Here is a 15,273-nt window from a genome sequence, read left to right on the forward strand (position 1 = left end):
GAAAGCAATAGGCCAAAATAACTAAAAGTCCAGTATGAGTTTCTCATGTTTTCTTCTTTTCCTACGGCCACCTTGGAGTCACATATTGAAGAGAGAAACAAAACAAGATGGAAAGAACCTAAATTCCTGACTTACTGCTTAATGGAGTGCATCCAAGGGAGCCCACTAACAAAAATACCCACCTTGGATACAGCCTGAATGAGAAATAAACAACACAGCAGATAGATGGGTACTGCTTGCTTGGGCAGTTGGACTGCATTTACTAATGCACAGCATAAGTGGCCATTTGGGGATTGGACTAAAAATAAATGACAAATGAATGACATCAAGTGTGTTTATAGGAGGTAAAGAAGGATTGACCAGTTTGGTCCATTTGAATCAGGCAATGTGTGTTTACTTGAGAAGAGAGGTAAGCTGGGTGCTGAGAATGATTCAAAGGAGAAGAGGCAGGAGCATCAGCACCAGCAAATGCATCATGATAGCAATGGGTACTGTGTGTTTGCAAAACAATCAGTTGGCCAGTCTGGCTTGGGGGCAAATTTGAAAGAGGATTTTAAGATGTCAGGAACCTTCTGGAGTTAAGGGAACTGGGTCTTGGAATACCGTGCCATGAACTTGATCCTGTCAGTGAACGGGACACACTGAAGATTTTTGCATAGTGTGATGGCAACATGAGATGACTTTAGGAAGTTGTGAGGAGATAGGAAATAGGAGAGTCCCCCCACCTCACCCTACCCCCCAACCCGAAAAAAAACACCCCAACAAAAACAAACCAGAAAACCAGTAAAGATGTTGGGAGGATAGAGGCAGCAGATAGGACATAGTAAGAAGTACAAACTCTCTGCCTTTCTCAGGTTTACCCTAATCCCTCCAGAGATAAGATCTATTGAGGCTGTGCTTGTGCTCACTTGTGTGGCAGCAATTTTCATTGCCTAGCCAGCAGCCGTTTCTCCTCTTATTTGGCAACAAATATCCTGAGTTTGCACCAGCGATGTGTGCTGCTCTAGAGATAAGCTGGTGTTGATTTGGGTCAGTAATTTCTATCACATTCCTCTCCGGCAGGTAAAGCTACAGAAGGGCCAAGTGAATCAGGACTCCTGAATGAAATTTTAGATGCAGACTGCTGAGGACTTCTGGGAAATTATTGTCTTCACTGATAAAGAAAAAGAACTCTTAAGGAAAAAAATTTACTCTTCCTTCCTCCCTCCACTTCTTAATCTTGAAAATGATTGTCATAGCCAAAATTGTGACAACCAGCTTGGGACCACACAATAAAGGTTATGGAATGAATAGATAAGCACATATTAGTTTCCTGAAGACATTATTGAGCTGCCAAATCATGATGCTACTCCCTAACTCCAGACTTCTTGTTACTAGAGAGCATCATGGCTCAGTCGCTAAGTCATGTCCAACTCTTTGCAACCCCATGGACTGCAGCATGCCAGGCTTCTCTGTTCATGGGATTTTCCCAGCAAGAATACTGGAATAGGTTGCCATGCCTCCCTCCAGGAGATCTTCCCGACCCAGTGATTGAACCCATGTCCCCTGCACTGCAGACAAGTTCTTTTCTGCTGATCCATGTGGGAACTCCAACCCTTGCAACATATGCATATAAATATCTTAGCCACAGATGCAAAAGATATCAGATAAACCAAGAATAAAACCCTTTAAAAGCTAATGAAAATCAAGATATCAAAGGAAAGTATCTAAATGCAGAAGCTAAATAATTCACCAGATTACTATCAATGACAAGACCAGGAATAAATGATGCAAAGCATTCAGAAGATAGAAGGGAATCACTCCATCCACAAGAAATAGTATTATTTTGTCTTGTATTTGCAACATCACTGACCAAAAAAAGCATCTAGAATTAAAGCTTCCAAATCAAAAGCAAATATAAATTTTTCCCAGATGTAATTTAATAAATGATTCGGATAAATTCAGTGGGAGTTATAATGTTTATACAGAAACACATATATTCTTTTCACTGAAGAAATGATTTATCAATCCTCTTAACAAATGTTCCATGGTGAAGGCAATTGGAAAATAAATGCATAAAAATCCTTTAAAAGGGGACTTCCCTGGTGGTCCCGTGGGTAAGAATCTACCTTGCAATGTGGGGGATGTGGGTTTCATCCCTGGTCGGGGAACTAACATCCCACATGTCATGGAGCTACTGAGTCTGTGGGCCACAACTAGAGAGTCTACAAAGAAAGATCCTGTGTGCTGCAACAAAGACCCGACGCAGTCAAATAAATATTTTTAAAGATCCTTTAAAACCTTGAGTAAAATCTACATATGCCCTGAAGAACAAAAAAGAGCTCTGAAGTGTATCTCTAGAAAATCAGAAGTGGATGAAAGAAGAGAGCATGTCATTGTCCAAAAAGCCAATATTCTCTCTTATTCCAACCTTATTCCTACTTGAGAAAAACTCTGCTGCTCTGAGACTGTTTTTGTGTTCTTATTCAGTGCTTTCCGTCAGTTGAAAATATCTGGCATGTTGTGGATCTCAATGTATATTTGTTGAATGAATATCTAAGACCGTTATATTAATTTCCTGTGGTTGCTGTAACAAATCACTACAAGCTTAGTAACTTAAAATAACAGAAATTCATTCTCTCACATTTTTGAAAGCCAGAAGTCCAAAATTGGTATCACTGGGCCAAAATCAAGGTGTCAGCAGGCTACCCTTCCTCCAGAAGCTATAGAGGAGAATCCGGGCCTTGCCTCTTACAACTTCGAGTAGCTGCCAGGATTCTGCAGTTTGTGACTACATCACTACAATCTTTAAGACCAGGATCTTCAAATTTTCCTCTGCTCTGTCTTCACATCACCTGTATGTCAGTGGGAAAAATCTCTCTCTGCCTCCCTTTTACAAGAGTATGAGATTGCATTTAAAACCTATCCTAATACCAATAATTCCCAAATAATGCCCTCCTCTCAAGATTCTTGATTTAATCATATCTACAAAAACTTAAAAAAAAAAAATGCAAGCTAACATTCCTAAGTTCCAGGAATTAGGAACGTGGATATCTTTTAGGGGGACAATTTTTCAGCTTAATACAAAAGCATACTAAGAAAGTAATAAATGAAAAACAGAAGATATACCAAGAAAAGGGAGTCTAACAAAGAAATAACATGTTTGTTTCTCACATGGATGACTTGGATCATCTTAGTGAAGTTAAAGGGGCTTTCCTGGTGGCTCAGTGGTAAAGAATCCACCTGCAATGCAGGAGGTACAGAAGACGTGGGTTTGATCCCTGGGTTGGGAAGATTCACTGGAGGAAGAAATGGCAACTCCTCCAGTATTCTCACCTGGAGAATCCCATGGACAGAGGAGCCTCATGGGGTCACAAAGAATGAAACATGAGTACTCCTAATGCAGTTAAAATCTTTACTTCCGAGAAAACAAAAATTAAAGACAACTTTGTTAAAATTAACGTGGTAATGAAGAAAATTTCAAACAAACAGCCAACACTAATAAATAAAAATTGGAAAATTACATACACTTTCTCTGAAAGAAATGATTAATATTAAGATGAAGAATGAATCTATGAGAATTTCTGTGGGGAATGTGATCCAAAATCATCATTACTAGTATAATTCACTTGGATTTCTTATGGAATAAAAGAACATTATGTAAGATATTTTCTCTACATCAACATTATTTTTGCAGATTTCTGCAGATAGGAGAGAAGAGAGATAAGACATTGCCAAGAATTTTGATGCTACAAAAGGCTGAAAGGAAATGTTGAGTGAATTAAACATTTCAGGAAGTTTTAAAACTCAGAATATAGAGCTGTATTTTAGTACACTGAGAAAATAGATAAGGATAATTTTGAAGTTATCAGAACAGAAATCTAGACTGTATTATCACTATTATTCTTCTCCTGCTGTTTCTACATCCTGCCACTGTCTCCCAATGTGTTATTGTATCTTAGAGAACCAAATATAAAAGCAGTTTAAAATTATAAGAGTAAAAGCATTAATAGAAGTATAGAAAAAATAAAATTATAAGAATAATAAAACTCCTTTCATTTTATTTTCTTTGCTTTCATGAATATTTTCAAAACTTTCACAACCTAAGAACAAAGCAGGGGTTTACACACATGCCTTAAAGAGTATTTATTAACATTACTTTTAATGCCCACATTTTAAAGTTTATCCTTGAATTCCTTATCCAGTAGATATTTGCTGAAAAGTAAATATTTATGGACCTAACAGAAGCAGAAGATATTAAGAAGAGGTGGCAAGGCTACACAGAAGAACTATACAAAAAAGATCTTTATGACCCAGATCATCACGATGGTGTGATCACTCACCTAGAGCCTGACAATCCTGGAATATGAAGTCAAGTGGACCTTAGGAAGAATCACTATGCACAAAGCTAGTGGAGGTGATGGAATTCCAGTTGAGTTATTTCAAATCCTAAAAGATGATGCTGTGAAAGTGCTGCACTCCATATGTCAGCAAATTTGGAAAACTCAGCAGTGGCCACAGGACTGGAAAAGGTCAGTTTTCATTCCAGTCCCAAAGAAAGGCAATGCCAAAGAATGCTCAAACTACTGCACAATTGCACTCATCTCACACGCTAGTAAAGTAATGCTCAAAATTCTCCAACCCAGGCTTGAGCAATATGTGATTTTCAAGCTGGTTTTAGAAAAGGCAGAGGAACCAGAGACCAAATTGCCAACATTCTCTGGATCATTGAAAAAGCAAGAGAGTTCCAGAAAAACATCTATTTCTGCTTTACTGACTATGCCAAAGCCTTTGACTGTGTGCATCACAATAAACTGTGGAAAATTCTGAAACAGATGGAGATACCAGACCACCTGACCTGCCTCTTGAGAAACTTGTATGCAGGTCAGGAAGCAACAGTTAGAACTGGACATGGAACAACAGACTGGTTCCAAATAGGAAAAGGAGTACATCAAGGCTGTATATTGTCACCTTGCTTATTTAACTTATATGCAGAGTACATCATGAGAAACACTGGGCTGGAAGAAGCAAAAGCTAGAATCAAGATTGCTGGGAGAAATATCAATAACCTCAGATATTCAGATGACACCACCCTTATGGCAGAAAGTGAAGAAGAACTAAAGAGCCTCTGATGAAACTGAAAGAGAGTGAAAAAGTTGGCTTAAAGCTCAACATTCAGAAAACTAAGATCATGGCATCCGGTCCCATCACTTCATGGCAAATAGATGGGGAAACGGTGGAAACAGTGGCTGACTTTATTTTTCTGGGCTCCAAAATCACTGCAGATGGTGATTGCAGCCATGAAATTAAAAGACACTTACTCCTTGGAAGGAAAGTTATGACCAACCTGGACAGCATATTAAAAAGCAGAGACATTACTTTGTCAGCAAAGGTCCGTCTAGTCAAGGCTATGGTTTTTCCAGTAGTCGTGTATGGATGTGAGAGTTGGACTATAAAGAAAGCTGAGCACAGAAGAACTGATGCTTTTGAATTGTGGTGATGGAAAAGACTCTTGAGAGTCCCTTGGAGTGCAAGGAGATACAACCAGTCCATCCTAAAGGAAATCAGTCCTGGGCATTCATTGGAAGGACTGATGATGAAGCTGAAACTCCAACATTTTGGCCACCTGATGCGAAGAGCTGACTCATTTGAAAAGACTCTGATGTTGGGAAAGATTGAAGGTGGGAAGAGAAGGGGACGACAGAGGATGAGATGGTTAGATGGCATCACCGACTCAATGGACATGAGTTTGGGTAAACTCCGGGAGTTGGTGATGGACTGGGAGGCCTGATGTGCTGTGGTCCATGGGGTTGCAAAGAGTTGGACATGACTGAGCTACTGAACTGAACTATTTATGGAGTTAGTATATATTTGTTGAATGACTGAAAGAAAAAAGTGGCCCATAGACACTTTTTCAGAGGCTGGTAAAGTGCATCAATTTTTCCCTAGAACAATTCAAATGAGAAACAGGAATGTGATTCTTGCTCAAAGCTTATGAAATCCTGGTGTCCATGGACTACATGAGTGGAGAATACCATGAGCACAGTCTGAGTATCCAGAAAATCCTACACAAGGCTTCTCAGATCAGTCTGGAAACAACAAAAATAGAGAAGACATAAATGTATTGTTTCACTGATTTTCATTTTTTATTGAATTATGTTTGAATATGTTTTGGAAATTTATTCTCCTCCTCAGTTTCTCTGAAAATTTTTCTTCTTCCTACTCTTCCTTACCTCTTGACCCACTTTCTCTTCTCTCTTCCTCGTCTTCCTTACTGTGTATATTTTCTTATTGTGCTAGTCATTAGACAAATTCATCATTACCAACCAACAAAAGTTAGATGGTCTGATGAACACTTTCTGCCTGATGTATGCAGTCATTTTCAGCTCATGGAAAAAGTTAGCTGAGATCACTTAGTCTTAAAATCAGTTGAGGAGTGGAATGGGGAGGAGGGTGCGTGGAGGGATGTTCAAGTGTGAGGGGCATGGGTAAGCAAAAAAAATGGAGAGAAAGAAAAAAAAAGAACCAATTGAACCTTTTAAAACAGTTCCTGAGGCTGAACAAAAGATGATGTTCCTGAGGAGAATAAAATATAATTGACCAGGATCACAACAAACATTACCAATATGGATTTAGAATGCATGGTTGGTGAAGTCAAATGGAATGGCACTCCCCCCTTTTAAATTCCGGATAAACCTTTAAAGTTTAGAAATACTTGGATTGACCATGAGGTTTATAGAACTGACATGGTTGATTATAGAGACGCTGTGGCAAGATGGAAAAAAACTGGTTCTGATTCTCCCTGCTCCCTATATAATATAGCCCAATTCACAGATTCTGCTTCTTCCATCCAGTATGATTCTATTTTGCTATTTTTGCTCATTGTTTTCCTGAAAAATTCAGCTTTCATTGACTAACAGGAGAGTCAGTCAAATAACCACACTGTAGTGTAAATTGTTGACAGTATTTCTGGAGATGCTTCTAGTTCTTAGGTGAGCTGATGGCACTCAAGATACACAGAAGACCCAGTAGCCTCTGGGGTATGTGTATTTTCTGAGACCTAACAGAAGAGCTCTAAACTGAAGCTCTAAGTGAAAGGGAGTGGGGGGATACACATTGTGTATTCAGTATTATGGATTTCCCTGGTGGCTAAGACAATCAAGAATCTACCTGCAATGCAGGAGACCTGAGTTCGATCCCTGGGTTGGGCAGATCCCCTGGAGAAGGGAATGGTGACCCACTCCAGTATTCTTGCTTGGAGAAGCCCATGGACAGAGGAGCCTGGTGGGCAATAGACCATGGAGTCATGAAGAGTTGGACATGACTGAACAACTAAGCATGATTCAGTATTATGTTGAGTCTCTTGCATCAGTCTATCTGCTACGGGAAGGAATTAGCCAAGAAGCTGATCATCTTCTCAAGATCAGGAATGTTTTTCAAGCCTTCACCTCCAGGGAATTCCTTTACAGTCATTCTTGGAATTTGAACTGAGTTTATGCCAATATTTCTGCTATGTTATGCCCACTGACCATTCCCATCCTGGATTTTTGGTGTCTTTTTCCTCCTTTTTATTTATCCATTCATTTGTTTATTCAACAAGCAATCAATGAGCATTTATTGAGGTCATATATGGAAGATTGGATTTGTACTTGGGATACAAGCTGATAACACACATTGTCAAAAGCTGTGGGGGAGGGATAGTGTGATCTAGGGTCTACAATGAACGGCTGTGCATTCATTCACTCCACTGGCTTAAACCTAAATGGAAACTGACTAGAGGTAGCCTTTTCAAATTAATTATATGTAATGAAGACTCTCTGACACAAGATTAGTCAATATAAATTGTTTAATCTAGGGGAGTGCCTGTGATGGTTTGTTGATTTTATTGCAGGAGTAGATTCTCTCTCTCTCTCTGTCCTGCTAGTGGCTACCTTGACCTTCACTGTGGATTGGATCTGGAACAAGGGCTTTCAAGATCAAGAGTCTCCTGCCACAGACTCCACATTCCAGTGTCAGGGACAGGAAGGTCAGCAGGCACTGCTGCAGCAGAGGGCAGCGTTACTAATTATGAAAGCTGGGGCTTTATATTTGGTAAACCCTAGTGTGTTGACCCTAAATGTGTTTACTGCACTTGCTGGCTCTGCTACTCCAACTTGCCTGGCTGGACATTTTACCTCTATCACATCAGGCACATCAGGCAACCCTAACATGCTGATAGGGGTAAGATGTGGTGCCCTTCAGTGGACGTAGGCAGCTCTTTTAGGCTGGTACTAATAAGATGTTGTGGCCAGAACTGGGCCTTAGACTAAAAATTTATGGATGTGTGCACACAAAGTGGATTTAAGTTATTTTATTTCTTCTAACAACAAAAAAAAAGCATTTAAATAATGAATTCCTTATGGTGGAATTTCAGGCAAAGTAGGAGAGATATTTGATGTGTGTGCGCTCAATCTTTTCCTACTCTGCGACCCCAAGGACTTGTAGCCCACCAGGTTCCTCTGTCCATGGGATTTCCGAAGCAAGAATACTGGAGTGGGTTGCCACTTCCTTCTTCAGGGGATCTTCCTGATCCAGGGATCAAACCCACATTTCCTGTGGCTCCTGCACTTGCTGGGAGATTCTTTACCACTGAGCCACCTGGGAACCCCAAGATACTTGATTTCAGGTGGCCATTCTCAATTCCCCTGAAGTGTACCTTATTTCAAAGGTCTATTATCTTTGTTCAGTTTAGCCCAAACACATGAACTGGTGATAAGATTGCTACCTTTCTAGACAAGATTAAGTTTAAGAGTTTTAGCTGAGATTTTTTTTAAAAATGCTTCTAGTTTAATATAATTTTATGTACATCCTTCCAAATGTTTTTCCTTTTCATTTTCAGTCATTATGCTGAGATAAATTTATTCTACATCTTCCTTTTAATTTATGGAGAACACATCAAAATGTTTCTGAAACATTTAGTGAAACATCAGATGATCTTTCTGATTAAAAAAGGGGATTTTTTAAAAGCCTAAAATTCAGGAAGTTGACTTACCAAAGCTAAACACACTATAATTTTAAAAGTTTAGGATTGCTTCAGAATGTGAAATTAATAAATAACAAGATGAACCTATAATTTAGAAAAATATACCCTCTCCCCTTTATATTTCTTTTACTATTATTTTTATGAAAACAATAGAAATGTACAGAGCAAAATGGACCCTTTCATTCTTAAAATCTTCTCTTTTTTTCTTTGTGCTTATAATTTGGAACCGTTTAAGGTAGCATTTCTCAGAGTGTGGAATACAAGACCTTCAGAGTGTGTTTCAAGGAACACAAGACCTTCAAAACTGCCCCAAAAGGTGCCTCACCAAACAAAGCTTCCTCATTAACTAAAGGCAGAAATCACTCAATAGTGTATCCTGTCTGGGAGACTCACGGTGTGATGGTAATGCAACCTGGAGGCCCTGTAAGAATGGAAGGTAATGAAAGAATGTTCTTAACTTTATCTACCCCGGCATTGCCTGCTTTGCAAGTATATCTGTTAATATCCATGGATTGCACCTTGGGAAATACTGACCAAGTTTTTCATAGTGACTTAACCCTTAAATATTTTTCCTCTTCAGAGAAGACAAGCAGTACAATTAGATATTTGGATTTTGGACTCAGACAGCCTGAGTTCTAACTCCAATTCTGTGACCTTGAGCAAATGACTTAACCTCTTTGAATGTCAGTCTTTCTGTCTCTAAACTGGGCATCATATGCATGAGACAAATGCTCAGGCCTGGGGCAATGGTATGACCCAGAGGGATGGAAGCGGGAGGGAGGTGGGAGGGGGGTTCAGTATGGGGAACACATGTAAACCCATGGCTGATTCATGTCAATGTATGGCAAAAACCACTACAATATTGTAAAGTAATTAGCCCCCAACTAAAATAAATAAATTTATTAAAATAAAATAAAATAAAATAAAATGGGCATCATAATAGTACCAATCTTATAGAGTTGTTGGTAACACAGATTTTGTACACTGCTTGGCATGTAGAAAGCTCTCAGATTTTTATGTTTATGATTGTACTGTTACTACTAGAGAAGGCTTGGGTGTATATACATCTTAGGTACTCACAACAGTGGGAGTCAATTACTGTGATTTCCATCATCTTGACCTTTTCATATATAGACAATAGGTTTGGGCAGAAAATAGATCTTTCTAAAAGGCCAAGTTTTGGATCTGGAATCTGCTCCAAATGTCATCTACCATACTCAAGGCTAAAGAATTCAATCTCACCGAGACCAGACTATCTATTTAAGTTATCTAAGCTAACAAGTTTATCAAGTTTATCTTCCTTATCCTTCTGTCCTTTCAACCCATTCTCTTTCTCTCTTTTTTTCTTTTTATGCATTTCAGCTCCAGTATTGCTTTGATTAATTTCTTATGTTTCCTTCTCTCTTTTATCCAGCATTAACTGATTTATGGTGACCTGGCCATGTTTTGTTAATCCACCAATTCAACAAATATTTACTGAGTACTTACATGGTTCCTGAATTTATGTATCATACTGAGCACTGAATTCCAGGATCTGGCTTTGGCAAAGGACAGAATCTGAATGCTTACATGAGGGGAAAAAATGAAAAGAAAACACAGCTTCTTAAGCAAGTTACCTGAAAAATAGCTGAAATTCAAGAAGCCCTTTGATTAGGAGTGAGAGATTGTGCACATGATAGACTCAGTGGCAAAGGTTGAATTTTTCTATCACAAGCACACCTCTTTCCCAAATGCTCTCTCCCTGAAAGCTGCTGACAGAGCTTTGGCAAAAGATCATCCTCCCCTTGGCTGATAAGCTAAGCCCTGTTTTATATTTAACTCACTCCAGCACAGGAGGGGTAGGGTGAGGGATGCATTGTTTATAAGAGGAGCCGTGACAATATTCTCGTCAGTCCTCTTCCTCCAGCTCAGCCCCTGTTCTGGAGTCCTTACTCCACCCCCTTGTTTCCACATTCATCCTCGAGTGGCTAGTGGGAATGTGAAAGGAGAGGAAAAGACGCAAGAAGCCAGAGAGAGGTTTGGGGAAGTCAAAAGCAGACTGCCAAACCAGGGAATTACTTCCAACTGGAAAAGGACTGCTGAGGTTAGTTAGTTAAATTTAACATCCTTTCATGTGTAACATTTGACTTTGGAAACAAAAATGATCTTGGAGGAGGGAGAAGGCTCTAAGAGATACTGCATTAAGACGAAACATGTGGCCATTATCTGTGCAGTGGTGGTGGGTGTCGGATTAATAGTAGGACTTTCTGTGGGTTTAACCAGATCATGTGACTCTACAGAGGGAGGACAGGGCACAACCCAGGCTCCTTCCCACCTGCCTCCCATCACCAGCCCTCCGCAGGACCAGGGAGTCTGCCCTGCCAGTGAGGATGAAAGCGGAGGCTGGAAAGATTTCAGGCTGCCGGACTTCATCAGCCCAGTGCACTACGACCTAGAGGTGAAGCCCCTGATGGAGGAGGACACGTACTCGGGCAGCGTGGACATCTCCATCAACGTGAGCTCCCTCACCCGATACCTGTGGCTCCATCTCCGGGAGACGAGGATCACCAAGCTCCCGGTGCTGAGGAGGCCGTCTGGGGAGCAGGTTCAAGTCAGGCAGTGCTTCGAATACAAAAAGCAGGAGTATGTGGTGGTGGAAGCAGAAGAAGAGCTTGTGCCCAACACTGGCGAGGGTCCCTACCACCTGATCATGGAGTTTGCCGGCTGGCTGAACGGCTCCCTCGTGGGATTTTATAGAACGACATACGTGGAGAAAGGACAAACCAAGTAAAAAAAATTTTTTTTGCTTTGTTTTCCCAAAGCTTTTATCTTTGCTTTCCTTTTCTCTTCCTTTCCTTTTCTTTTCACCTTTCAACTATTTTCATGGTCTGATCTTTATCTAAACTTGATTTTGTTTCTGCCTGTTCCTCAGGGAAGCAAAAACTTTTGCCCTGTTGTATTTTCAAAGCCTATCACAAAATTTGAAACTATTGAATGAGCTGCATAGAGTCCAAAAAATCAGTGTAAGTCCTTTTTTTCATCAGGAAAAATCATAATATACTGCATTTTATCCTTAATATTTATATAAACTACCTGAAACTTTAAAAATATATGTTTTTGGTAACTTCCACTGGTGATATTTGTGGGCTATATGGCAATGATTTTAAGCTGAACTTTTAAAATGATATCACACTAAATTTAAGTGAAAATCAGTAAATATCAGTTATAATTTTTTATTTTATTGGAGACGAAACATTGAAATAGTATGTAAAATTCATGTAACTGTCTTTGTGGTTTCACTTAAGAAAGGTACAGCTGTGTCTTTTTTATCTCATATGGCCAGAACTATGTTTTACTCAATAAAGACTCATTGAGTCCATGCATCAGTAGTAGCACATGGATAAATCTTTGGGCTTATTATCTATCACGGATAAATCTTTGGGCTTATTATCTATCACGCAGTATGCAGTAGTTATGCTAAGTCTTTTGTGACAAAAAAGGTATATTAAGCAATTAAGGACACAAAAATATCCCCACACACAGAGCCCTCCAAGTACACCTGTATATATATTTGCATTCCCTGAGACAAATAGTTACTTGTCTTTCATTTAGTCAGAGGCTATTACTTAGAGCTATGTCAAAGGTATAAATTCTCTCAATGAATTCATAAAACCTTTACCCTGTGAGTATGGTTCTTGCATCAGAGAGGAAGGTTACACCTGAGGTACCATTGAACTTGAAACTGTTTTGACTTTTACCTACTTGGATTCTGAACAACTGAATAATGAAGAAACCTTAAAATTTGGCAACTAAAACTAAAGTTGGCAACTAAAAAAGTATAAGCAAATCTTTGACACTCAATCAAACTTGGTATATACAATAAAAAGTATTTACATTCTAAAAAAAAAAGAAAAGAAACTTTATGTCACTGTTTAGAGAAAGTTTAAGGCCAGCCCTCTGAATATCCCTTTCCTATGTTGTTTGAAGCATTTTATAGAGCAAAGTAAATCTTCTGGTCAAAATGCTTCTTGTTGTTTATCAGAAAGACCAAGGGATTAAAATAAAATATTTAAACATTCTTACTGTGTGGTATAGTATTAAACTGAGTAGACTAGAAATGATAGTTTGAAAAAATATTTGGAGAGATCATGTTTATATAGATAGCATATATTAATATTACTAGCAATAAAACAAGCTTTTTTATTGTTTATATATTTTTCTGTTTATAAAAATTACAAATGTTGAAAGCATAGAAATTATAAAAAGGGAAATCAAAAGAACGTATAAATAATTTCACCATCCAGTGGTAAGCCCCGTTAACGTGCTAATGTATATTCTAATTTTTTTAGGTAATCAAAATTGTAATTAAAACATCTCTACATATCTCTCCATCCATATGCCTTTTAACTGAATATATTGTAAGCATATCTCTTTATTAAATATTTTCAAGAATCTGATTTTAAAGACTGTGCAATATTCCACTGCATGAATGCATTGTTATTTTTTAAAACCAATTCACTAATGCTAGACATTTGAGTAGCTTCCAGTATTTTATTACTATAAACAAGTCAGAAATAACATAGCTGTAAGTACATCTGTAAGTGTACTTACAGTGTATTTCCTTAATGTTAGGATATAGTCTGAAAAACAAAATTGCTGGATCAAAGTACAAATGTGTCAAGAAACTTGTAACATTTATTTTGGTTAGTTATTTCATAAAATATATTAGTGAGACATTCACTACAGAAAACTTGAGAAGCAAAAAATTATAAGAAAAATATCCATCTATAACCCCATCACTCACGTATAGTAATTGTTAGTATTTAGACAGATAGTTTTCTAGTCATTTTTCTCTGGACACCAACATAGCATTATTATGCTTTATATAATGTTGTGTAACATGTTTTTACAACATATCAACACTTTAACATGTTATTTGGTGTTCTTCTGCAAATGACTTAATGGATACATGATAGTCCATGGTATGAATATAATGTAATTTATTCAACTTTCCCATTAGATTTGGGTGCTTAAATCACTCCCACTTTTTTACCTATAAACACCTATAAAATGTAATAACCAGCCTCTTAAAAAACTAGGAATAATATTTTCTCATATTTCTATAGGAAAATTCTTAGGAAATTGGCTCAAACTATGTATGTATGAGCACGTGTATGTGTGTATATACACACATCTACATATATATAACACATGTGCATGTACTTATGTATATGTATGTGTCTCCAAACTGACTTTCAAAAATATGTCCCAAATTACATTTCCACAAACAATTAATAAAGTACCTATTTCTCTGAGTCTCACTAACAATAAAATGATTTAAGTGTTTGCAATTTGGTAGAGGAAAAGGAATATCTAAAGATATATCTACCTCTAAAGAATATCTACCTTCAAGAGGCCCTAAAAATCTGTTAGTGTAAAGTGAAAACAAGTCAAAGCTTTTAAATGATTATTGCTAAGAGTTTAAAACTGCTTCTTGGGTTGTGAAAACAACAAAAATTTCATCTGAGTTAAGCAATCAAAATACTTTATAAAAATTCTATACACTATAGGAAGGCCAAAAAATAAGGAATACAGTTCCATTCATAAGTTTCTGTTATGTATTTCATAAGTATAAAAATTACTGTATGCTAACATATATATTATTCATTCTCTTTGGGTTATTTTACTATATGAATTAATTTTATGATAAAATATATACTTGAGAGCTGACATTTTGAAACTTAGCTGTTTTAGTTGAGAAGATACTCAGAAATACTAAGTGACAGCAAGGTAGGGGGAAGGTCAGTGGTCAGTCAGGCTCCCTTGGAGGACTGGTGTCCCCAAGTTTGTCTGTTTTCATTGGTAGCAGTTGAGGCTCTCACATTACAGAGGATGCAGCCAGTTCTGTACTGCATTCATGTTTTTGGAACGATTCTGGCACATACTCAGTAACCTCATTTAGGCTCAATGGAATACTTTTTGTTTTTCTTATTATGAAATATTTCAAGCACATGAGAAAAGTATATTGTTTTCTTTCAAGCCTGTGAATAATGTTTTGACAATGCAGGTCTCCAGTGGGTTTCATCTACAAAACGCAGAGAAGAGCCACAAGAGTGAGTTCACGGGGAATAGCACCATTCTTTCATATCATATAGTGAACTTTGTAATATTTGGTGATCATGCAATTTCAAATGCCATCAGAATAATACATTTTTATGTATACTGTCAAGATTATATTTTCCAACTTTTCTGCCTTATTGTAAAATTAACTCTGGGATTGAGTATGTGTGGTA

At 37.9% G+C, this 15,273-nt stretch overlaps 1 protein-coding gene across 2 annotated transcripts in view; it reads left to right on the forward strand.

Moving 5' to 3' along the window:
• The first annotated feature begins 10,495 nt into the window (after window positions 1-10,495).
• Window positions 10,496-15,273, forward strand: part of ENPEP (glutamyl aminopeptidase) — an 81,298-nt gene continuing 76,520 nt past the window's right edge. For both annotated transcript variants that reach the window (XM_081562129.1, XM_081562200.1), the window contains exon 1: window positions 10,496-11,767. In XM_081562129.1, coding sequence (XP_081418255.1) covers window positions 11,142-11,767 — 626 coding nt within the window. In that variant the 5' untranslated portion in view covers window positions 10,496-11,141. The remainder of the gene's footprint in view (window positions 11,768-15,273) is intronic.

The sequence above is a fragment of the Giraffa tippelskirchi genome, chromosome 1 (genome assembly GCF_054371585.1).
Source record: "Giraffa tippelskirchi isolate mGirTip1 chromosome 1, T2T-mGirTip1v1.2.pri, whole genome shotgun sequence".
Taxonomy (NCBI): Eukaryota; Metazoa; Chordata; class Mammalia; order Artiodactyla; family Giraffidae; genus Giraffa; species Giraffa tippelskirchi.